This window comes from Chamaea fasciata, unplaced genomic scaffold, assembly GCF_029207755.1.
Source record: "Chamaea fasciata isolate MVZ Bird 193981 ecotype frontalis unplaced genomic scaffold, bChaFas1.0.hap1 SCAF_2, whole genome shotgun sequence".
NCBI lineage: Eukaryota > Metazoa > Chordata > Aves > Passeriformes > Sylviidae > Chamaea > Chamaea fasciata.
Window position 1 is genome coordinate 95376326 of NW_027094087.1, and position 27231 is coordinate 95403556.

The 27231-nt window shown below is 36.7% G+C and overlaps 1 protein-coding gene across 1 annotated transcript in view; it reads right to left on the reverse strand.

The window, feature by feature from the left end:
- The window catches only part of ANOS1 (anosmin 1), a 136346-nt gene that overhangs the window by 8428 nt on the left and 100687 nt on the right, over nucleotides 1-27231 (reverse strand). The window contains exons 9-12 of the mRNA XM_066176795.1: nucleotides 22386-22535; nucleotides 3912-4006; nucleotides 1664-1835; nucleotides 260-480 (exon numbers count right to left, since the gene is read on the reverse strand). Of these exons, the coding sequence (XP_066032892.1) occupies nucleotides 260-480; nucleotides 1664-1835; nucleotides 3912-4006; nucleotides 22386-22535 (638 nt within the window). The remainder of the gene's footprint in view (nucleotides 1-259; nucleotides 481-1663; nucleotides 1836-3911; nucleotides 4007-22385; nucleotides 22536-27231) is intronic.

Here is a 27231-nt window from a genome sequence, read left to right on the forward strand (position 1 = left end):
TACATAGACAGATACATATAGTGATAGATAATTTCAGGCACCTCCAGGCTCTACAGTTTAAAATGTTTGCTGTATCATCAAGAAAAGTATTCAAAGCTATGCTTTGCATCTCGATCAAGGAGGAAAACTTAAGCACTCCTTGCTCCAACTTACCTGCAGAACCAGTGTTTGACATCTGCATACCACTAAACATTACAAATGAGCCACAGACACACAAACTGAGGGAGCCACTGGCAAAAGAAAGTAACAAACAACTTACTGCTGGCAGTATCTGTGACTGGGAAATGATGCTGTTGGGTAAACTGTTCTGCCGGCTCTCTGTGGTCACTTCTGCCCAAGTGACTTGGAACCCTGTCATGGGCTGGTGAAGGTCTGCCTTGGATATCTTCCAGGAAAAATGACCAGTGATGTTACCTTCCTGAACAATGAAAGACGCAGACAGATTCTCGGGTTTGGCCAACACTTTGGGTAGAACTGGCACTATAAATTTGGAAAGCAAAAAAAAAAAAAAGATAAGCTAAACTTTTAGAGAAAATCTTCAATAATACTCATTTAATTTCACTAATCAAGGTCAGGCAGGGCGGTATTTCTGGTGTTACACAAGATCCAGTCAGCTTTCCAACACCACATTTTCAGTGTTAACCAAAAACCTATGTTTGATATATTCCACTAACATTTTGGGCCAAACTCAAACTTCAGATAAAATGCTCTCAGCTGCAGGGACAGAAAAGAAAGCTATGGCATGTAAAGATCTAAGTGCCTCATTCACAGGGAGCCATTCTCCTCCTCCTCATATTTCAGAATACGTGAACTCAGACTGGAAGTTTTGGGACCACAGGAAAATGCACAGGGTAGTACAGAACTCCATAATTCAGCCAAAAAGTAAAATTCATGCACTAAAACTGTAGTACAAGTTAATAGGGGCACTCTGATTAGGGAAAAGTTATACCTGAGTTACAGTTGCCCAGGAAGGCTGTAATGCTGGAAACCGTCAGGACAGACATTAAGGGAAGTCCAGCAGAGTTCTGGGTAACTTACGGAGCATGGGGGCACCCTTGGGAACAGGAGGGACTCAACATGAGAGGGCTTCCCTCTTACCAGAGAGAGGTATCCACACTTGGCAGTGCAAAGCCATGGCTGACCTGACCCAGGACCAGCTGACCACAGAGGTCCTCTCTAACCAATACCTCCATAATTCTGCAACTTCCATAACCCTCTAGTTACACATTTTGACAATCCTGTAATGATATGAGGGCCATATCTCTTATTTGAGAGCAGAATTAACCCAAACAAAATCAAACTGGAATAGCAGCTTGCATCTGCAGCAAAACATTGAAAAGATGGGTCATGCCACCATAATCGTTTATAGTTATCAACCATCATAATAAATACAATGGGAAACCGTCCCTACTTACAAAAATACCCCAACCATGTCATTACAAATATGACTGTATGTCCACTACAATTACACTTAATTGACAAAACAGTAATAATATACTAGCCAAAATCGATGCTATTTCTGAAAATGTTCACATAAGCCTAAGTGATATTTTTATTTGTTTTGAATCTCTCATTTCCTGTTCTAGAACTGCTTTTAAAGACTCTCCTTTGGTGATTATAAATGCTTTTGGAACTATTTGGTAGTTCCCAGATCATGCCTTACCTCCTTCAGCAGGACAATTAATATGCTTGTGTTTCTTTTCTTTAAATGCAGAGCAAGGTGGGGTAACGAAGAAAGTACTCTCAGCCTTAAAACGTCCTTTAGATTTTGCGGGCAGAACAGTTACTTTGTATTTGCATGAAAATGACAAGTCCTTCAGAATAATGTAGTTTTCCTACAATAGGAAAAACAAAAAGATCACATGCTGCAAACAGAGCCCAAGGGAAAAAAAAAAGGGGAAAAAATGAACAAATTGAAAAATAAGCTCAGCAAAAGATGAATAGTTTTCTCAAAAAATTTCTTTTCCTGGATGCTTAACACATGTCAATGTGGTTTTAACTCAGAGAAGAAAGAGAAGAAACTCTAATATCACCAATGTTATGATTATTTTCAGTAGTAAAATATATTAGCATGGTATTTAAATATGTCCTTCAATTCTGCACAGTTCCTTCGACACACTGCATCAAAGCAACTGACTTCTAATATTTAAAACAGTCTCAATGAATTATGGCAGTGGGGATAGCAGTGTGAGGATATAAATGCTAATCAAATTAAATAACTGTAAGAAAGCTGAGTTAAGCTGCTGTAAATGACAGGCTTCATCTATGTTTAACTTTTTAGAAGCACATTTAAAGTTCAGCATAGCATTATGGATGAATATTTTTCCACTTGAGTACATAAAGTACTTCTACACTCTTATCAGGAAGAACTCCACAACTAATACAAAGCACAAGTCTCTATTTAAGGACAATGTGTGAAGAAGAAAACTTTACACAAAGTGTAAGTGTCCTGCTAAATTCTTACTGTTGTTTGAAGCACTTTTGAAAATTACAGTCTGAAAGCTTTAGCATAAATCATATATGGAAAAAAATGTTTGGTTGGCTGGTTTTTAGCCTGGAAAAATCTCTAATAATATATTACTGCCTGAGGTCAAAAGTCTTTCACTACCTTTTAGATCTTTAATGCCCTTCAGAATCACTAATTTCCCATGTTCTTTTGCATAACACTCTCTTTTTTCTAACTGCAAATTAGTCCAATCTTCACCTGGAAGGTCATTTTTGACGGGACATACAGATTGGGCTGAGAGTGGACTCCCTGCCTTCAACCTGCCGGGCGAGTGGTCCAACAGGTTTGATGTCTCCCTAAAATTGTGACAGGACTATTTTTATTTATCATGACAGATTGGATGAATTACCATAAAATGACTGGAAATAAGGAAAAAAGGAAATAAATTCATAATCCCACAATGCATTTGGGCAGATGTCCAAACAGTCTTTCCTGACCTCTAGTGGAAATGAACTTCTTCAGTGTTAAATTTCTCCTATTTCCAATGCGATATCTTGAAATAGTGCAAATGATCATAGCATTATGTCAAAATCATTTTTTAAACCTGCCTCTAATATGTGCTTTGCTGACCCTAAGAAGCACTAAATCCTACAAGCTAACACCATCCTGTGTGAGAAATCATGTCTTTTGACTTACTCTTTTACATGCCATTAACTCCCCTGAATTGATGGGGTAGTACAGATCAGGGTAAAAAAGGAAAAGAGAGTTGTGATTTTGTCCATTCTGAATAACATGCTAAATCAATTCTGATACACCAATCACATTACTTTGTTGTTCAAAAAATGTGTTACAGAGACAGAGATACTAGATTGCCAACAATTTGAGTACAAAGTACTGCCACTGCAGTATATATTTGGGCTGACACGTACTTACGTGGAGCTTTACTCCCCATCTGATATCTGCCCGACTTTCAGATTAAATATCTAGTATTTGTCACCTACAGTTCTTCTTTTCTTATCTATTATTCTCCTCAGCAAGAATAATCATCTGAAACTCACCTGCATGTCTAAAAGAAAACCTGGTTTATTAATTACTATTATTACTGTTCAGTATTTGAACTGTGCTAAAGTTCTACAGTATTAATTGCAGATAAAGCTGCGTGTTCTGTTTGCTGTAGAGATATGTAAGTACTTAGTTAAGAAATTTGTGCAGTCCCATTTTCTGAATAACAGCAAAAACAAATAGAAGATTTTAGTCTAGTGTAGATTTAGGAAATCCAAGCAACCCAAAAGCTGTTGAGATACCTGATTTTTATCTTTTGCCAGAGAGGAACATAAAAAAGAAAGCATCCTTACTGATCTATGAAACAGGGTATGACACATACTGTGTTATGTTACAGAACCATCCTTTCTCTTGCTGCCTAGGAACTACTCAGAGTCAAGCAGAGGGCTAAATGCAAACTTACATAAGTCAGCTCTGTTACTTTCCTAAGTCCTTTGGTGTCATTGTGTGCACAGGACTCCAGTAACCAGTGGACTTGGAATTGATTCATGCTGATATCTAAATGATATAAAAAGAGAGGAAAAGACATATGTTATAAATATGTTTTCACCAAAAGACGTATCTTTTCACCATTCCAATTCTTCTGGCTCCTCTGGATAAAAACAGAAGGACTTTTAAGTATTGTAGAGTTGGTAATTCCCCACTTTAAAATCTTTTAAAAAGTGAGCAATCTTTAAAAAAATGGAGAAAATACTATACACCAATGTAATTTAAACCTTGTATCAGCTAAAGGAAATAAAATAGTGAAATTTCATTTTCAGATATGTCACCATATACTGCTTACATTAAAAAAACAATTAAATTGAGCATTAAAAAAAATCTCAATGCTGCTACTTCTGATCATCCTGCAAATAACGGGACTAACTTGATGTCAATTGCCTGACTGTTTATATTGTTAGAGCATTGCAATACTGCTGCCTGGAACTGCTTGAGAAATCTGTGCCTGAAGATATGTGAAAATGCCTGTAAATCCCCAAGCTTTCTTCTTTCAGGATACACCATAAAACCTGTTCAATATCTGTCCAAATAAAATTCTAGTCTTGACTCTTATGACTAATACTGAAGGCTTAAGTTTACTCTCATTTAAATCAATGACAAAACTTGCTGCAGTATCAACACTATAAGCTTTCAACTTATTTCCAGGTCTTCTAGCTTTTTGTCTAATAATGCTTGAATAAAGAAACAAAACAAAGAGCAAAAAAGAACTGAGAAAAGAAGGAAAACTGATTAGGTAGTGCGAGTAGTTCCTGACATTTTTCTGAATTTCATTTTCTATACAGGGGATGCAAAATTACGTCTGTTATTATTAATTAGCTTGGTATGACAGAGCCACTAATGTGCCTGACTGCGGGTTTTGGGAGGGAAAACAATTATCTCTGACGCCTTAAGGGCTGATCTGGTACTAGACTGCTATGAGAACTTTGGATGCAGAAGAAAAGGATTGTAAACTAAAGGAAAAATGACTAGTGTAGGAAACTAGCTGAAATGGCCCCTTGAAATAAATTTTTGCAGTAGCTGGACTTTATAACAACATGTATGCTAATTATTTTTGCAATTTCTTTGGAAACAGTATTTCTTTGAAAGAGAAATGTATTAAAAATACATTTCCTGCTTTGTGATTGTTCCCTCTCATTTAAAATAAATTAAAAAATGGATGTGTTTTTGCTTGTCTCTTCAAGTTTTCCCACTTGATGTGCCTATTGGATGAACGCAAAAACTCACAGTGCTTTTTTAAGTAGGTTTCATCAGATTTCATCCCTCTCAGTTCACTGGAGAGTATCGAGTATCACCTGCTGGATGATCCTTAAGGGCTTTTCTGACTCAAACCATTCTATCATTCTCTGATTATTTAAAACTATCTTCATGGGTGGACTGCTCTTTGAAAATCTACAAAATGTGTATTTTCCCCTGTAATACTTTTCACTTGAAAACTACAAATAAATCATTCTACTTTGGATAAACGCTTATCCAAGCCAACTAAACCTTGTAATTATCCAGCAGTCAGGGATTGGATAAAACACATCCTTAAGGTAGGTCACAAAATACCACTACATGGGCAACTGGGAAAAGACAAATCCAAGAATCAAGACCTTACAACAGCTCAGCATTCATTAGTGTAGAGGTTTACTAGGCCTCTCTTCAGAAATGTATTCCAAGGTAGAACCATAGAACCATCAAAGGGTTTGGGTTGGAAGGGACTTTAGGGATCATTCAGCTCCAACCACCCTGGCATGGGCAGGGACACCTCCTGCTAGACCAGGTTGCTCAATGCCCCATACAACCCAGCCTTGTACACTGCCAGGGATGGGGGAAAAAAAAAAAAATTCCAGCTGTTGGAACACTGGAATCTTCTTTGTATTTTCAAGCAGGTCCACCTCCATTCACTATGTGAGCTACTACTCCCAGACTGTTCTTTTCTTCCTACTTCTTTTCTGCATTAGCAAACTCTTAGTAACCCATTTGTAAACACCTGCAGTTTCTGATAACCCTTCTATTTGAAGAAAATAGAAATAAGTTAAAGAAGAATGTAGAAAACTGGAAATACATTTAAAAAATCTATCAGCTTGTACTGTAAACATAGGGTGAAGGTTTTAATAAACATAACTTCCTAATTTTATCTGAGCTAATGAATCTTAAATTTGATAGTATTCTGATAACAACCTATAATGAAAATAGACCATTTTTTTCTTTTCAGTCAGTGTGTAATTATAGGTTATCTGAAAAGGGTTTTTGTATCACATCTACAAATACATCAACTGCTATAAACTGTTATAAACTGAAAATCATGACAGCTAGCAAGACTAAAACTTCTTCAATTCTCACCTTCATATTTATGATTGCTGCTATCTAAAAAAATCGAAGATACACAGGTTAAATGTCATGTGTTAAAAAAGAGAAATGTAAAAACAATTCATAACAAAACCACCCCAATTTTCTCCTTTTAAAAAATCTATCCTGTCAGTGTCTAAAGTCTGACTAATACCATGCAACAGAATAAAGTATGAAATACAATAAGGATGTAGCTCCTACTTGAGACAGGAACTTTTTTAAAAATAGGGAAAGGTGGGACCTTTTGTGATTAAATAAAGCTAGAAGCCTGAAAAACTCAAAATGTATATGCACGCATAAAGTATGCATACGGAAAGACAAGATTGTTTTAGAAATTACCTTTAATATTTTTAAAAGCAAAAGGATACAAAATTCCTAAAATCATCTAAAAAGCCCAATAAGAAACTGAGAAAAATTATAAAAATATGCCTTTGTCTTATAAAGTTGCTCATAAAGATCATTTCTCTAGAGTTTTATGAAACATTATACAGCTGATTTTGTGTTTACAATACATGCAAAACAAAAGCTTCTCCCAGCCCTCCTTTCAGCAATGCACACTATCTTAATGAGATCACTACCATAAATTTTACTAAAACTTTTGGATTTAGCTGTCCAATGCAAACTGAGGGATAGGTGAAAATCTGAGCAAACTGGATGAGCTTCTCAAGCTGCATCCAGCTGAATGTCAGCCACTGCCACCAGAGCCAAGGGTTCTGGACCAAGCTCACCTAAGGTTAATACACTGAGCCCACAGCCACAGCTTTTTCCAAAAAGTCATTTGAGTACTTAAGTATGAACAGATATTCATTACTTAATGGGGCTGATTTTGGACAGTTTTATCAGAAAACTCACCTATTCCTTCTAAAATAAGTGCAAAACACTGTCAAGAAATTGCCAGACTGCTTCAGTCTACTTCCATGGTATTTCAGATGTCACAGTCTCAATTTCCTTCTGAGTATCTAGAGTTTTCTTCATCCTAAATGTTCAATTATGAGTTTTTATAAAGCTTTTTAACTCCATTGTTCTCCTGGTTAGAACGTCCATCATTTGATACTAGAAAGAGTGATGCTTGCACAAACAGCAAGCATTCATATTTCCCAGAACTCAAAATATTTTTATGGAAACACTGAACTTGAAGGACATAATAAGTACTAGCACTCATCTGGGCAACTCAAAGCTCATGAAATTAGTCAACAAAATAGTCATGTAAGTATGAACACAGACAGCTTATTCAAATAATTACTTTTATTTTAAATTTACATAAAGAGGAAAAAAAAAAAAGGCAATCCAGGGCAATTACTTTAAAAATCTCTTAATGATACTGACATGGAAATTATCTCTAGATGCTTAAGCTAAAGACTTTTAGGTCTGTAAGACAAATGCACGTAACTAATCTTTTCAAATAAATTAATAGTTGATGTTAATTACTATGACTGGGATTTTTAAAGTAGGTTTTCTGAAGTATAAATTGAGTTTCTAGACTTAAGAAAAAATGTCAATATAGATACCACATGATCATGTTCTTAAAATCCCATGTACGCTTCGCTCTTTTGCTCAACAAAGGTATGCAGCCAACTCTGTTGGATAGAAATCTTACATCTCTAATTAGAAATGTATGGATCAGGGAGTGCTGTAAAGCATGGGTTTTTTCATTTACCCCAAACTGCCTTTATTTTCACGAGTATCTCCACAAAACTCTCTATCAATAGTGTCTAGAAAGATGTTCTTCACCAGATTTTTGTGATTTCTCCCCCTCCCCACCTTCAACTCTTTAGTTCCATTTTAATAAAAACAAATAAATATATTTCTGATTTTTCTGGATGGAAAATGTGCATTTATTCTATATCTTTGAGCTGTAAAAACAGCGCAAAATTCTACTAATGCCAATGCCATCTCCATGTGTTCGCCACTTGGAAAACTTCAGGTTCATATGCACAATTTAAGCACCTTAAATTGATAGACCTCAACATAGCCTAAGCTATGGCTCCCCAATGATTACTAGGAATACCCTGGGCTAAATCAACTCCCCGCAAAATTTCAAGCTCTGAGTATCATTCCAAAAAATAATCCAACAAAATGTCAGGTAATTCTGCAAGTTCTCCTAGATGGAACTTCTGGTTTAAATGGTTCTACAGCTTATTTAAAATAAACTAAATTTTTAAAGTTTTTTCTTTTGCTTTTCTCATCTTTTTCAACCTCTTCCACACTACTATTTTGTTCACATACATTACTGCCAACCCTATGAATAATTTGAATAATTGCATCTAATGTGATTTCTTTTTTTTTTTTACCATGCTACTGCAGACAGCTACTTTCTCTGCCTCAAATACTTTTTTCTCCTTTATATTACAGCTACTATTCCAGGAGGGTGCCAAATTGACTGTCATAAGGAACTGAAGTTTTGTAGCTGAGAAACTGGCATGGCATGGACATAACAGCAGTGAAATTTGCTCATGCAGCCCAACAGCATCAATATGGAGCTGCCCCAGGAAACCGGGTAAACACAGGTATTTATTTCTTTGTATCCTGTGGTCCACAGTAAGAAAATTGCAGCGGGCTGTTTTGAGAACTGGGGCGAATTCTGCCATTGGTTTGCTTGAGGTCTTTAGGTAAAGAACTTCATGGATCCTTATCTCTCGTCCACCCCTGTCAAATGGTGAAAATGATAAAGGAGAGTGCTGTAAAAGTATTTCAGCTCTTGCATGTTATTCTGATGTTGGTCTCTACTATTTGGTACAAAAATGCCAATTAGTACCAGCTGTGGCAGCACTATTATGCAGGCAACCAAATTACAAAAACTTATTAGAAAGAAAATCAAATGGGATTTGCTGGAAAACAAGGTTTCACAGCAGACACGTTCAACAACAGCAGCTCAAATTAAGGTTTAATTACAATAAAAATGTCTGGCATCAATAAACACGGTAACATCAAGTTGATTTCTTCGTCGTGACAGGATTAAAAGTAATTAACATGTAGTGTTTGATAGATTTTCCCATTAGAATAAAATACAGTACAAAAGTAAATATTATAAAAAAGACATATGAAAACCTTTACCTGCTAGCATAAAACTAGTAATTTAATACAAATTACTAGCAGCTATGAAACGAGTATTTCAGCAAAAACAGAAACAGTGTTCTGCATTTGTCAAGATACCTCAACAAATTGACTCCCTCCAAAATATATACCTATAATTAATATGCCAACTGTATGTCAAAAAGAGTTGTTATCAAAGCTTGGAAGATAATGAGCCATATGTAAACCTGCTGTCTTCATTCAAAGCTAACCTTTCCTCAAACAAAATGCTATAAGGAGGACGACATATCTCTGAAATTATTCAGTAAGAAAATTACTGAAATAATTTGTTCTGTGTGGCAGCTAAACCTTTAAATTTATTATATTTTGTTAGATCTGACATTTCATATAGCAAGCCACAATGGTTTTCTGCTTTTCTTTGCATACTGGGCGAGATTGTTCTTCCAAGCTTCTGAACACATGGGCCATTATTCAGCAACACACTTAGTCATATGAACAGTTCTGTTAACTTTAATAGTTAAGGGCAGCTAAAGGATCAAGCCAGAAAGTTTAGAACCTAGCAAGATCAAGACAATAATGACCATCAAAACTATAGCAAAGATGGTCTTGAACATGTGTTTGATGGTCTTAGACTAGTAGGAAGAAGAAAATATAAAAAAAGTTAGGTAATTTCCCTTCTGGATCATGTGTCTTGCAGCATTAATGCTCTAAAAATAGACTGGAGCAAGTGGAAAATATTTTGTATTTAATATCACAACACAGGGCAGAATCTGCTCAGGGCACATGAAGTACATGTCTCAGGATCTTACAAGCTTGATTAATTGATTCTACTGTAAAGTCATAGTATGATTTTTCAGAGCTCTGTATAAATCCTGTGTCAACGTACCGTCTGGGAAAAAAAATATTTACCTCCTTGTACTGAATGGCAAAGCTGTAGCACGGGTAAATGGTGAAATTAATGATGCCTTGCATAAAGTAAAAGATATTATCAGCTCTAAAGTGTTCTAAGATTTGTGCAAGTCAAAGGCCTCCTGGAGAAATTTTCCTGCTCTTTCCCCTCCCAGTATGTAACCCCCTTTACAGCTGGGCATCTACTACAACCCAGCACTGATTCAAACCCACCACCCCAGCAGAAAGATGAGTAGCAGTGTCTGCTCTGCAGCAGCACCTGCCTGCATTTCCACACCACAAACTAGAAAGCAAATATTTGAGACAGAATGCGATGAAGTGCTTGCTGCTCTCCCAGGCTCATGTTCATCTGTTTATTGGACATTGTTTGTCCATGTCTACACAGACATCTAATATATGCAGTTTTCCATCAGTGCTTTTTCTGATGAAATTCAGTTGCTGGAGAGGTCCTGAAAAATGTGCAGGGAAGGCTGAAATATGGGCAAAATCCAAGTGAAAAAATGAAGCAGTGTTATTTACTACTAGTTCCTTCAGTTTGGAAGACATGTGTAGTGTGATTCTTATGGCATTTATTGCATTTAAATAACAGCATGACAGAAGACCAGAAGACCATTTAAATAACAGCAAGACAGAAGTTCCCCCTTCAGAAGGGATACTTCACTGTACTGCAGAGAAGCAAATTATGATCTCAGTCAGTACTAGATCATAACACTTATTTATTTCTTAAGATACTGGTTCATGAGCCATTGTCTTACTCTGATTCATGGTGTCCAACATTTGCAGTCTGAAGCTAATGATAGGACAAGAAGTAATAATATAATAACAAGTGCTATTTTACTCATGGTAGTTTAGCAAATTCAAAATGAGGCAAACAATTTACCTTCTACTAATGTTAAAATGCTGCATTGGTGTGCTAATGCATTGCAAGTCTCTCTGCACCCCCCTTTTCCATGTAAAACACTACTTATTTTGTCACAGGCATTTTAGGTAAGTTTTCTTGAAAAAAAAAAAAATTGTAACAGCTCTGTCTCTTTTACTTCCTCTGCATTGATTCACCTGATGGTGTAAAAAAAAAATATCCAAAGTTTTGTTTGGTTATGAAATTCACGGTATTCATGACACCTCTTGAGAAAAAAAGCTTTTTAATAATCAACTATTCAGCCAGTATGTTTAACACTAAAACCTTCAGTTGACATTTAAACTTCACTCAACAAACAACTCTTAGCAAGACAAACTATACTGTTTCCTGCTCTTACATTGAATGTAAGCAGTTTTGATTAAATCACAGAGATATCATTTCTCCCATTATGCCATTTAAAACAAACTTTCTTTCTATAGACCACATTCTTTATATAATAGAACAGTAAGCCTTTCCAAAAATGATATTAACAATTACTGTGTAATTTCAAGAGAGGCCTGAGACACAGTATTTTTGTCCATATCTAGACCTAGGAAGCCTCAAGGTTTGAAGATGTTTATATTGAAGGATTTAAGCCTGGGATCATCTCTAAGCCGGATTACCTCTACCCTTCCTTATTTTCCCACACACAACATCCTATACAAAGTGAGTTCAACAGTATCTCATTCTGGTTTTCCATTACAAGGAAACTTGCCTCTTGTAAGCTCCAAGTCTCACAATAGCTGCTTGTAGCCTGAATAGAGGCTTTCTACATTACCCTCTCATAGCCAGATTTTCAAAGCTAGCTAAGCATCCCAGACCTGAATTTAATGAAAAAGAAAAAACCCAAACCAAAAAGTCCAAGGCTCACTAAGGTTATTCATACACTGAAAATGTCACCAGCTACTCTACCATTACCTTTACCCTTCTGTGTAACTTTGGAAAATGTCGACAATAATTTAGACAAGCAGACTATATTGAGGGTAACTTCACTATATTGAGGGTAAGTAATCTTGGAATCCCTCCCAGTTCCAGAGTCAAAGTACAGACTCATCTTGCCCCTAATTCCACAGTGGGAAGAGATGCAGGGATGCACCAGCTATCCCCTTCTCTCTCAGACCTCATGCAAAAGCCGTGTATTGCGTGGGTTTGTATACATGTACAGTGATCCATGGAATTCCAGAACTGGACCTTCCTGACATGCATTATGGAACACCATACTAGGACCTTGCTTTGCTGAACTGGTATTCAAAAAGTTTACAGCATTAATATGTAGCTTCTAAATCTGCAGTTAAAGATTGACGTGCCTACAAGAAATACAACAGAGCAAAACCAGGTTAAATATCTATAAAACCATGTGCATACAGACAAGGTAAACAGAGCAAGAATTAGGATTCATATAAATGTAGAAGAATTGGCTTCAAAACAAAACAAAACAAAACAAAACAAAACAAAACAAAACAAGCGGTTCTACATAGAACAAGCACTTAAAACTCCGAAATTCCATCGCTCAGCATGTTTGAGATGCCCTGAAACTTGGTGACCCTCATGGGACACTGGATATTATTGTGAAGATAAATATATCAGAAGTGAATAAATACAGTGCAATTACACTGGGCTCAGGAGTTTTGACTACCTAGAAGTTGTCTGAAGCTGGGACAATAATATGCAGAAACATTTTACACTCTTTCCCAATTCTTACGTTTGTTGGGATTTGCTTTTGGCCACTGCCAAGAGAACACCTACTGGGTAAGATCTTTGGTCTAGACTACTGTGGATATTTTTTTGCATCCAGTTTATGGTCACAGGAGCAAAAGAAACTGATACTAACAACACATTATACATCAGCTGCATATATGGATCATCTTAAAAATGAGATTATAATTTCAATTTCAGATACCTTTCTTTTTGTTTCCTTCCCTCCAGCTCTAGCTATTCCTTCACATAGTCCAGTTTCCTTCCCTTATTTGTAGTGTTTATGCAACTGGTTTTATGGCCACCTTATGAACCAGCTAATTGAAAATACAGATTAAAAAGAGGCACACGGAGGAAAATTGACCCAGTTTACAACAGGACACTCATTAGTTCAAACCACCTTCACCATAAGCATGATGACTCCCTGCTGACAGGTTAACCTCCCCTGGATCATAAGATTAATGCTTTATCCAGAACTTAGGCAGGCTAAGAGAGCACTCATGAGCAGTTATTAGCCCATAGTTCATGAGAAGCCTCTTGTAAACTGCTGAACCTCAGCACCTTTTACTCAGGGCAGGGATGGTAGGATTGCTCCAGGTATGATAGTGTAAGCCTGTGAGACAGAGCTTTGACTTAATATGACCTAGTGACACAGTCTGGGGAAAGGAGAGGAAGAGCTCAGCTGGTCAGAGCATGGTGCTACAGTGGCAAGGTTGTGGGTTTGATCCCCAAAAGAGCCATTCATTTAAGAGTTGGACTCCATGATTCTTCTGTATTCCTTCCAACTCAGAATATTCTGTGATTCCATACTGGGATGGTAAAAAGCTTGCCATTTTACCCTGCTGTTATTGAGACTGCCTCACATCAGACATTGCCATTGCCAAGTTTAGTGATACTACATACGCATGCATATAAATAAATAAATAAATAAATAAATAAATAAATAAATAAATAGTACTGTGTTTGTTGTTAAACTAATTAACTTTATACATTGTGGCAATACTCAGGGAATAATTAGAAATCCAGAAAATTGTACTAGTCAGACATAGACATATTGAAGGTACAAAAAGATGCTAGTTTTGAAAATGTATTTTTTCCTAAAGAAGTAAAAATCAGGCAAGAGTTTATTTATTAGTTGGCCAGTAAATTTTTTCAGTACCTTCAAGTAGATTAAGTCTTGATAAATCATTTTGCAATGGAATATTGAATGTGTATCTTACATGATGGTCTATCTGTGGATTGAACTCATAGACCAGGTAATTTATTACATTTCTATTTAAATTTTTAATGTAAGTTCAAAAGAAATCAAGCTTAAATTTCTATCACTTATGAAATTTAAAAATAAAAAGAAGACTTCTTTTAAATGCATAAATTAAGTCAAATTAAAAACACTTTCACAATGACTAAAGGTGTTCTGGAGTATGATTCAGGTCATATTGAGGACTTGCGCACAGCCCACACTACATAAATTTTAAAATTAAGCAATAAATGGTTTAAACGTACAAAGTATACAAATGTAGAAACCAGCCCAGTACAGCCTTCAGCAAACATCAGTGGGTGGCTGTTAAGTAAAATCAGTGTTCTGTGCTGTCTGTGCTCTGGGAACACAGTGGGTAGTTCTGATTTGACCTGTGATTATTTGATTTCCTGGCAGACTTTGAATCAATTCCAATTACATTCCTGAGACTAGCAGTTGAACAAACTTGCCTCTAAATCTCTCATACCAAAAGCTTTAACCACCTACCCCGAAAGGTATGGAGGTTTGGAAGCAAGTGCAAGGAAACAAGTAATGGTTTTCTGTTCTGCCTGTGAAATCATAAAGAAATGCAGTAAACTGTGCCTTTGAAAAGACTTTCCAATAGTCCCATTTGCAGGGAAGATGCCACTGAGGTTGCCACCATTGTAAATGTAATTTTAAAACTTTATAACTGACCCCACTAATCAACTGCAGACTGTTTGAGAATTTGAAAACCATCTGCTCTACCAAATTCTATTATTTGCGGTTGATGTTTTTCATGACTTCCACCAGTAACACTTTAAGTATTGCAAGCATTTCACATTTGGACAGAAACCAGAGTCTTATAGACACTTCATAAAGTAAAGCAAGCAAGATGGTCAGATGCTCCCCTCTACATCCTTTTAAAAAAGGCAAAGAGATTTTTTCCTGAAACAGCATTAAGACAAACTATAGGAGAAAGACAAAGTTAGGGAGGTTTAGGGACCACACAGATACTTCTGACAGGATATTCCTTTAACTCCAGAATAATTTTCCAGGATAATTAGTTTATAGCACTACCTATCTCCCCAGGCAGGATGCTGTGGAAGGCCATTATATACAGGCTTCTGAGTCAGGGGTAGCACATGTGGAAAAGCAAATTCTGTAATATCTGCCAGTGCATTTATAAAGAGGTGATCTAGTTGAAGACTCCTGTGCTTACAGCCAACGTTACTAATTAAATCCCTAAGTACTAATGCACACTATGCATACCCACACAATCAACCACTGCTGAGACAAAGTCTCTGTATTCCCATGGAAGTCTGAGGGCAATATATTAGTGTATACTTCACTATAATTAAAGTCACATCATTTTGTTGAAAGAACCATCTGGACCACAGTGATATCTTGAAGTATATCTTGAAGTATAAGTATTTTACTGCTTACATATATATATATCTCAATAACTAGAATATGGCCAGCTGCTCAAACACTAATCTGCCCAGTGCAACAGCTAGGAGCAAACTAAATAATGCTTTAGCGTTAAGCACGTAGTGTGGAATTCTTTAGAGTAAGAGCTGGAAACTCCAACTGCCAATGAAGGATTTCTTTACCATCAATGGCTCTACTTCCATGAGAAAGGACCATTTGATACGTGTTATCAATGGGAAAGCTTTCATTTCAAAACCTGCCATATGAAACACCTTATTACAAACAAAGAGTCAGCACACACAGTCACTTCATTTATGTCCCTGAACTAAGTGAAAGTTAATTTTGTTTTCCTAAGATCTGGGTTTAAAAGCATTTGTGTTAGCTCTCTATTTGCTTTGCCATGCCTTGCATTTTATTCTTCTCTGTAATTTAATTCATTATTCTTGTTTGGCTGATTTATCAGACTATGGAGGAATCTCTGCCTCTCCCTGCCTTAAGTATTCTTTTTTTCTTCTGCTTACAACTTACAGAAGCACAAAGAAAGAAGCTTGAAGCCAAGTCTTAATGCATTATAAATATTTGTCTTTTTAAGCAAAATCAAGAGGCAAATATATTGATTTTAAATATCTAGAAGTACTTAAAATGTTTAATTTGAACAGAGGGAAGTAAATGCACACTGACTTAATTCAAATAAAAGGAAACCAAAGCTTTCCTGAGCAAGGAGAGTTGTATTATACTCAAATAGCAGGCACCTAGAAAATGGTAGTGAAGGCAAAGTAATGCCTTAGAAATTTTGTTGTGACAAGTGCTTTGGAAAGAAATTACATTCTGATATTTTAGTGCATTATAATTATTGAAGTAAGTGATGAAAATTGATGCAGAGAGTTCATAAAAGGTGGAATTTTTTTCCTTCTGTTTGTGGGCAAAATTTTATTTTCATACACAGATTTGCAGCAACTTGGAAGCTTTGGAGAGCAACATTCAGCTCTCCAGTAGCCGAACCACAGAAAAACAGAGAAAACTTATGCATCTTTTTATTTTCACACTTTCGGTCTTGATTACTGCATAATAATATACTGAGGTTCTTAATCATCCTAAGTATCTATTCCCTTTAAACAGGGGTTTCAGAGTGCATCCATTTTTGGTAATGGATGGTACTCTGTGACCTCATCACCAAGGAGTTAAAAGTGATTTGTTTAATTTGATCCCACTACTTGACAATTTCTAATTTCACACATCAAGATGGCCAAAATATCTGGCCATGGAACACATTCTACTTTTCATTTACAAAAGGGGGATTCATGCTGTTTAAGGAATGTACTGTTTCTCTAATCCCAGGCCTAAATGAAAGGCAGCAAGGAAAAGACTTTTTTTTTTTTTTCCTTCAGAAAGAAGCTATTGTATTCATATGCAACATGCTTTTGGATGACTCTGTCTAGCACATCATGTGCATTTGCTAAGTACCTTGTACTGCTTGAAGTGTGGAGGTATTTTCACTAGCATACATCCTGAAGTGATTATTGTCATCATACCACAGTATGCAAACTGAGAGATTATTTCAGAAAGAGCTTTACTTCAATGTAAAGTCCAGATTCTAAATTCCAGTCATGCCTTATGCTTACTAAAGTTAACGGGACTTAAGAAAGGACACTTGAAGAAAAGGCCCAAAGAAGTCTTTCCTGCTTACCAAATTGTGGCACAATATGATGCATATATATGGAAATCCACCCTCTTACTCAGACTATTATTCAAACACTGTGCTCAGTTTCTGAGTACTGATATGCAGTCACTCCTTTGCTGTATAACAAAGTCATTTTGGTAATAGTTTGCAACACCCCCTCTAGCGCAGTTGTTGCACAGGACAGAGGTCTGATAAATTCTATTCAGAAGGATGATATAAAACCAAGAGCTTTGGCCCTGATGACATCACTGTGTTCTTTTCACTGCCTTCCTAGAGGCTCATCTGCAAAGTTCACTGAGGAATACATCTTCAGTCATGGAAGAACTATCTTTGAATAGTCAAAAGACATCACCATACCTTCAGTAAATCCTAAGGCACATTGCAATAAACTTAAATGGCCTCTGGAGGCTGGTATTGATGGAGGAAAAATTCCCTGTCATTGAAAAAACAGTGAAAATATCTGTAACAGGGCCTTACAGACAGAATGAAATAACTTGATTTAACTTCACAGTTAGTTTGACTTTGAGCAGATGGTTGGACCAGCTGACCTCCAGAAGTCCCTTCCTGCCCATTTAAATTCTTCTATGATTCTGACCTATATTTAGCTCTTTAGACTGAGTAAAATGATTTGAATTCAAAACCAAAATAGTTTCTCAGCTAAATTGGGACCAATGAAAATAAAGAAATAATCTAAAACAACTTTAGAAGCATGTTTGTGTTTCTTTACATGACATAAGCAATCCACCCAGGTCTTTCCTTCTGTTTCTGTAATCTGCAGTATGCTGTGAGGCTACAGTGTCGGGACACAGTAAAAAACTCTCCTAGGGAGCCATCTTAGTTTAGGAAGAAATTTAAAAAAAAAAAAAAAATTCTGGTCTGTATAGAACGATATGACCAATGAATTATGAATAACAAATTCTGAGCAGTTATTAATATAGAGAAGTAATAACTCTGTTCTTACTAAGAGAAAGACCGATGTTATTGCATGTTGCATGTTATTAACATTTTCATTACAGCTAAATAAACTGTTTCAACATAACAAGGGCAACTGTAGGGTCTAACAAAGTTCAGTAAATTTCTGCAAAGAAAGGCAGGGTCCTACACCTGGGGAAGAAAAACTCTCTGCACCAGTACAGGGCAGGGCCCAACCTGTAAAGGAGCTCTGTGGGGAAGGACCTGTGGGTCCTGGTGAACAACCATCTGTCCATGAGCCAGCAGTGTGCCCTGATGGCCAGGAAGGCCAGTGGGATCCTGGGGACCATTAGGAGGAGCATTGCCAGCAGGGAGGTGATCCTGCCCCTCTGCTCAACCCTGGTGAGGCCACATCTGGAGTGTTACATCTGGAGTGTCCTGTCCAGTTTTGGGCTCCTCAGGACAGGAGAGAAATGGAGCTCCTGGAGCGGGTCCAATGGAGGGCAACAAACATGACTGGAGCATTTCTCCCATGGGGAAAGGCTGAGGTAGCTGGGATTGTTCAGCCTTGAGAAGAGAGACTGAGAGAGGATGTTATCAATGCTTACAAATATCTTAAGGATGGGTATCAAGAAGATTGGGCCACAGTCTTCAGTTGAGCCCAGTGACAGGACGAGGGACAATGTACAGAAACTGAAACAGAGAAATTTCATCTAAATGAGGAAAAAGTCCTTTACTTAGAGGGTGAAAGAACACTATAACAGGATGCCCGGAAGGGTTGTGGAGTCTCTCTCTCTGGAGGTATTTGGAACCTGCCTGGATGTGATCCTGTTCAATCTACTCTAAGTGAACCTGCTTTACACCAGGGAGGCTGGACTAGATCATCTCCAGAGGCCCCTTCCAAACCCAGCCATTCTGTGATGACATCTGGTTTAAATCTTCATCTAACAAAAGCCCATCTAAAATCTAAATAACAGTCTTATTTCATCATCCCTGCAACCATCTCTTGTTCGTGTCATGAAGTCCATCACAGAAAGTTCAAAAAATACTTGAAAACCATTCTAGACAAAGCAAAGACTACTACAACCAACTGAAATTTGATCAATTTACAAATGTCCAACATGTTTAAGCTTGAGATGTTTATTTCTTGAATTATTTTTTTATCATGGTAACTGTTATGCTTATCAACCTACTTATTTCACATGGTTTCATGCTGGCCTCTTAATTTTTTTTCTGGTTTAAAGTTATACATTCTAATTTAGGACTTTAGAATGGCTGTGTTTCTCCACCAAAAAAAGGCATTGATTTTTAATAGCAAACTACACAGAAAATGAGAACATTAGTGCAATCAACAGGGACTTCTGTGCTCACCCACCATGTACGAGACAAACAGGTCATTTTTTTTTCAGGAACTATTTGAACTCTGATTGCCTACCTCCAATAAAAATAGATGCCGTGCCACTGAGCAGGCTCAGGTAAGGTCTCTCTCAGTATTTCCTATTATAGTTGCTGCACACTACTACCTCCTACAACTCCCTAAACATGATCTAGTGCAGTTCATAAAGGTGAAAGATGTGTGGGTACAGTTCCCAGCACAGCTGTCTCAGTAACTGCTGTTTTTCATGAAGACAATGTGATTTTCCTGCTGTGTTCCTTGCACAGACCTGTTCTGCAGTAAATTGTTACTAGTAAATTTACAGTACCTCATCCATGCACTACATAATCTCCAAACTCTTGCAAGAGCTTATAGAAGCTGCTGGCTTCTCAGAAGCAGGTAATTTGGCTATATTTTAGTTCCACACAAGGCAATGGTTCCTGCTGAGTTATTACATGTGCTGTCACTCAGAATACTGACATTTTCTTTTTAAAAAGGAAAAAAAAGGAGGCAAGCGTGATGAACTGCCATATTCTGCAGCTCTTCACACACCTTTGCTATCACTGCTTGTTCTGCAAGAAAAAGGAAAGCATCTTCCACTGCATGGCTGGGGCATTTACCTAAATACCCCAGTGTGCCTCACAGAACTTGCCCCCAGCCCAGGGCCAAAATGCGTTTCTGGGTGTCCCCTTACGTAACTGCATGCACAGAACTCAAAACAAGATGAGTCAGCTGTACAGTCAGAAACTCAGCAACTGAGCTAGCACACTCCTGGCACAAAGTGACAGCATGTAAATCCATGTCATTTTTGACAGGTCTGTGACATAGCTGTCTTTGACATTCTCCAGTTCTGGAAAATATACCACTTTGAAATCCTCTTATTTCCAAACTACGAGTTGCTATAAGGATTCTGACTACCTTATTTCTTTTTATAAACATTTATAGCCTTTAATACAAAGATTACCTCCAGGTATGTAGCAAACAGTGAGATTCAGCTCCAGTTTTAGGTGGAAACATTTAGATTTCTATGGTGCAATGCTTCTAAGTTATAATATCGCTATAAATAGTGGACACCTAGTTCAAGATACCTGTGTTCGAACAAGAATAATGCTGTTCTGCTAAGGGCTTTCCCTCCATTAAGTATAATGAACTTTGGCAAACTATTCACAAGGTGAATGTCAGTAGGGGTGCTGGCATTTTGGTCACAGGACACATGATTGTTCTTCTGGCAGCAGGCTGGGAGGAAAACAGCTGCAGCAGGATTGATTGTTCCACTGGGCTGAATCTTGCCTGCAGACTGTGAGTTGCACAACCCTGTCTGACGCCTGTGGGAGACATCATTGTCTCCTCATCTCTGAATCCTGTCCCTCATTTTTTTCAACACAGACTGCCAAGAATAGAACCTCAGCTCACAGAGACTTGTTAGGCATCTCCAAGCTTTCTACAAATGAGCTTTCTAGGCTCCCCTCTGTTCTCAGTAAAGAGGAGAGGCATCTCCAGAGAGCAATTCTGCTGCTGTGGGGGATGAATTGCTTCAGAAGTCACCCGCTTTTCTTTTCCAACAATAAAAGGAGCTTGGACAATGAGTTGACATCTCACTTGCAGAGGTTAAAGTTTAAGGTGATCAGTACTGACAAAGCTCAGAATATATAAATCTCACTTTAGATAACAAAACCCACATTTTTTGGTAAACTGAATATTCCCAATTAAAATCACTTCAACTTTTATTCAAACTTTGAATTGCTCTAGCTTTCCATGACGCAATCCAAAAATGAAATATAATGGAGAAAGCAAGAAAAAAAGAAAACTAGTATAGCCAAGACAGTGACAAATATTCAAGATGTGCATGTACTCAGCTGAACCAAAGCTTGCAGGTTTTAGGAGGAATAAAGATGGATTTGAAAGTAATTGGCATAGCAGGGCCTGGAAAGTAACCATTCAAAAAGGCAGGCAAAGGGTAAGAAGCAAAGAATACCTCTCACAATTCACAATATCCGGTGTGACATATTCGTGTGTTACATAGCATAATTAAACATTTATACGACCTGTCCTCATTCAGGTGTTGCCACATCCATCTAAACCCAAAAGCATTTAAATATTTCTGAAATTCTTGGAAAAATCAAGAAGAAAACATGACCATCCACTTTGTAGACCTTTATTTCAAGCACAAAAATGGAATGGATTTAATTTAGTGGTATTGATACACATGTAGATTGTGCCAAGCTAAAAAATGAACAGTGTGAGCACATTTTCAATAACAACATATGAACCTGTTAGAGCTAAACTGGAGCAACCTATTTGCTCTTAGATGACAAGAAAGGAAAATCCCTTTATTAATTTCTGAATATGAATAGACACTTTAAATTCATGTCATTATCCTTTTGACTGGCAGACTAAACCATAAAATAGTTGTTAAGATTTTTCTGAAAACCAGAAGGATGCAGCCTAGAAGAAAACTAACCAAGATGTGTTCTGGTTGTGACCAACTATCCATTCTGTTCTAAATCAAGGTGACTGATAAAGTTTAGCATAAAGCCAAACATTCTTATGTTCCTCAAAAATTTTGGGGGTAATGCCAAATTCTGCAATTTAAAACTTTACAGAGGTAATTCCTACCAAAATAAAAATTGTCTCAGTTCTGTGAAGATGCAGTGTCCCAATAGGACTGACTCTAATTTTTGGATAACTGACTCTCGTCATTTCCTTCTGTAAGACATATACACAGACATAACACAAAGAGGAGAGGCATTGTTTCCCTCTAAGGTGAAGATGAACGGATGAAAGGATGGGAGTAGGATGAAACTCTTAATTACTTATTAGATTGTGTTAATGTTCTGCAACTCTGAGATGGATGATGAGTCCTCCTTAGAGAAAACAGTAAAGAAAAATTTGACAAACCTGTCTTCTTCCAGTAGACTTTAACCTGAAGTTGATTTTCCTGATAGAAGGGAGTTCCAATTTTAAGAAAACGAGTGGTTTTCCTTCTCTGAAAGGTTGGGTAAGGATCTACCACTCCTTTGTGTGGTTTCCCAGCAGATGTCCGTTCCTCTGCAATACACAGAACAATCAGGAAACTATTTAGTTAACTACAGTGCTGCATAATGACTATGCTAGAGTTGCTGATATTCAGAAAATAATAGTATCTTTATTCCAAATGATCTTATTTTCGTTTCTTACCTAAATTAAATAAAGAATTAACTGTCCATAGTGCCTGAAAAATCACTCGTTTGAAATTTAGTTGAATTTAAAAAGTGACCAAAAAAGATAAATATATTTTTACAGGGAAATGCTCTGGAATTTTTCTTAAAAGTAATAAGGAAATGGATTGTATTTATACCCCCAAGAACAAGAAATGTTAACACAATGGTTGTTTAAACAGGCACAGTATCTACCAGTAGTTTTCTGTAATACTTCACAGTCTTTGTATTCATGCAGTGTTTGAATATGCACAAAATCCAAGGAGAGCATTGAATGTAACACAGAGACTGCCACATTTGGTTAACACATCACAGTAAATATGGTATGCTATATAAGAACACTGTGGTCAGAATAAAGATCTCTCTTGCCCACTTTCCCGTTCCAAATAGTGAATGGTGAATGCTCAGGAAGACTGCAAGAGTGGAATTTTCTTTCAGCAATTCCCTTGGTGCTGTATGCCTTGCTTCCAACAAGCAATTGCAATTGAAATTCATCAAGTCCTTCATCGAGCATTTCGTTTGATAAAAATGTATTAACATTTTGCAGGGCTGACAGTACTTATAGATACTTTCAGTTGAAAAGAAAGAAATGTTCATTCAAACTGCACTTTTCATGGCACACTTGCAAATGTATCTGATCCAATTAGGAGGATCAGATTATAAACAAACAAACAAAAAAGCTGTATCTAATTCAATATTACAACTAAATTAAAACTGAATAGTCAAATAATGAGGAAGTGGCAAATTATTAACTACATACTTGAGAGAAAGAGGGAAAGATTCAGGTTTCATTAACTGTCACAAGCAACATATGAAATTGAACATTTTGCCTTATGTGCAGCTTTGATTGAAACTCACTTGCTTTATGGCCAAATTTTACTTTCTCAGACCTTTGCTGAATCTGATACGATTTTTCATTTTGTTTTTTTTTTTTTTTTTAAATTAAACTACCAAACAAAATGAAATTCTTTCTTGAGATAACCATAATGTTACTACTACCTAAATGGAAATGAAAAAGTTACAGAGAGAATTACAAAGTAAAATCTATTAGGTATTCCTCAATTAAAGTTACTTTAATTTTATTAAATCTCTGCTTTGCTATTCTCTGTCTGCTCCACTTCCATGAAAACCAGGACACTAATTTAGAATATTTCTATATAAAGATCATCAAGGATCTTGCTACATTTCCCAGAAGTGAAGCACACAAATATAGTGAGGCAATGCATTTCTGAGTGTGGGGAAATGTAATGCCAGAGGGCTGAGGTATCAAAGGTCATAGAGGTGTGTAGGACTAAATTACTTCAGAGGGGTATGGGCTATCTCTGTTCTGACAATAGGACCAGACACCTAAAAACCAGAGCCTAATTCCACACAGAGCAGAGTATCTGACAGTGGGACTTCAGCAAAATTGGCATCTTGCTTCTGGAATTACTTCCCAAAGGTCATGGAAGTCCTAAAATAAAGACAAGCCATGAATGTCATGTCCTAGAAAATATTTCAGGCAATTTTTTTGCTTCTTTTTCATATTTCTCCATCTGCTTCTGAGTATTCTCAAAAGTGCAGTCCTCTCAAGCAGGACCAGCTCTTTATCTGAGTGAGATATAGATGAATTTGCATCTCCACCAGGAGTAGTTTTTACTTGTTTTTCTATGTAAGATTTAATCTAGCCAGTAAAAAAAAAGTCCAAAAAGGCCTAAATACACCTCTCAGCAGAGTGCTCTATCAATTAAAATGTATGGTATCAATGGTTTTGTTTCAAAGAATCTTGAATCCTTTACCTCTTGGCTTTAAGAGAAAGAAGGCTCAGATTTTTCTATAAACTTACTACTGAAATACTCTAAAACAAATATGTGGTTTATTTGGTACAGGAACTGATTTGCAGTTAAAAAGAAAATACTGCTCATTATATAAATGGATGCTCGTAATTTGAACAGTCAAAATACTTGGAGCAAATGAGATTACAAAAATATTGTTCTCAGTACAGTTTTACTCTGCTTCAAAACAAATACAACAATTAATGAACCTTTAAGTACCAAAAGGTCACCCCAGTAAAGCAAAATAGACCACAAGGCATTAGAAAGTCCGTACTAATTAGACACAAGTAGATAGTAGACTTTCACTTAAACTATGGAATGTCTGATTTTTGAAGCAAAACAACCAAGGAGAGGACAGGGTGGAAGGAATTTAAATCTAGCTGTGACAATGATAGGAAAGAAGTATCACTATAGAGTGGACAGAAAATGATAAACAGCCAAGTCACATGTGAGGTATAGCATGAATGAACTCCATTTGGAAGAGTAACTCAGATGTGACCTGCATTACATTCTGAAAACCCAGTGTTTTAAAGAGGGAAAACTGAAACAAAGATCTTCTCCCGGCATAAACCCAGGGGTGATATAGACCAAGAGAGTCAGAACAGTAGTGAGGCTACAGAGAACTAATACAGCCCTACCAGGGAGAAGACTCTCACAGTAAGTGTGCAACGGTACAATAGATGACATGGTCATATCTCAATTACTCAGCTTCAATTTAGAAGGCTTTTGTTATATGGAAAGTCTTTATTTACTATGATGTTTAAAGATTATGATGGTCTGACCTAATTTCAGGAGTACCAATAAAGCACGACGAAGATCAGTTGATTAATTATCCCTGCTCCCAAGATGGAAACATTAATAAAGCTACACTAACAATAAAATGAGACTAAAAAATTAAACAGTTTGCCCATTTTCTCTTTGGCAAGTTGCATATAATGGCATCTAGAATTTTCTCTCACGTAGTGGACACAGACCAACCTCAGACAACTAAAACCGCAGTACCACGATTATTTTATTTAATGTGAATTCAGCCGTGAGTTGAGCTCTTCCTTAAAGCTGTGATGTCATGCGGTGACATGACAGTCAAGATGACTGGACTGAAAACTAAATACCTTAAAATTTAGCACCGAGAGCCAGAACTTCACAGAAACTTTATCAAAAGGAGCAGGAAATTGGGTAGGGGGAGGGTGCAGAAAAAGATTTTTTGCTTGTTTATCTGGTGAACTTTGCGTGGGGGGATGAAAGAGAAGAAAAAAAGTAGCAAACCACACAAAAAATTCTTAGGAAAAGAATCAGCAGAATTTGAAATGAATGATAAACACCAATGATATGCTGCTAGTGGAACTCAATGGCTCAGTGTATGGAATTAAACGCCCAGTTCCCACAGTTATTTTTTCCTCTACTACATCTCCTGTGTACATATAGAAAAAGAAGGAGAACTTAATGTGGTAACTGTAAGATGATTTTGATAACATGTAGAGTCCTGCAAACTAGGCTACTTTCCTAGGGATGAAAAAAAAGCACAGGTACAATCTAGGAGGGCCAATAAGGAAAACGCAGAACTCCTATATTCATTTACATCGGGCTTCACTGAGGATTTAACTCAAACCTGCCTAATATACAGACTGTGGAGATTCAAGCTGATGTTCTGGTATAGATTTGAAGCAAAGACTCAGTGTATGGAAGAGACAAAAACTTAAACTTCTGCTTTCTCTCAAGATGGCCCCAAAAGATTAGCTTAATACGGGAAAAAGAAGGATACTTCAGCTTATTTTTTCTTCTGGGTACATTAATATGTGAAGCAACCAGAGACAAGAAGGTCTATTATAGCTAACAACCACATTACAATATTTTATGTATACCCAAACAGAATACAGCAACAATAGCAGTTGATTAGTGAGGCTAAAAGTAATTACAGTTCTCTTACGAAAATGGCTACAAGTTTAAACTCTGAGTGTACTTTAAAGAAAGAACGTAAATTAATAGAAAATTAAATGTAGTCAGGGCAGAATAATTAAAATCATATTCTTTAACATCTTATTATCAGAACTCTGCTGTATTAGTTAATCAGAGACCCATCAGCAACTGGGAAAGTAACTCAGTACTGTAATTGTATAAATAGCATTTAAGCAAGGCTAAGAATTGTGGTTTTCTGCCAGATTCAGATACAGTTTGCAATTATATTACTTAGCACATGAGGTTCTAAAGACTTTAACAATATGTAACCCAACATCTAAACATCTTGAGATTTTTAATTCGAATGTGGGTCCTATGTATGCAATATTTTGAGAATGCATGGCTGTCAGACAGGGAATGTTTTAGATTCCCTAAAAAAAGAGTCAATGTTTTATATATCAATTCATAGTAGACACAAGCTTTTGTGTTCCAAGAATCTGAATTAATGGGCCACTAAAAACAGTCAGGATTTTGAAAAACATTGCAGATTAATACTGTCTGGTTAAGACACACAAAAATGGTTTTATTCCATCCTTTTAGAAACACAGTCAGTATTTATACCTGTATTAAATCTAAAAAATATTAACTCTATAGTTATGCAAAGGCTTCCATTTTCTTTTAGGTGAGTAGTGTCTAAGTCAAAGAATTAGGCAAAAACTGTCATCAATTTTTAAATAAGAAATTTAACATGAAAAGGTTACTCGACCAAGAGATGATCATTGTGCTATGGAACAGTCTGCTTTAAGAAAATGATTTTTTGAAATTTCAGAAATCATT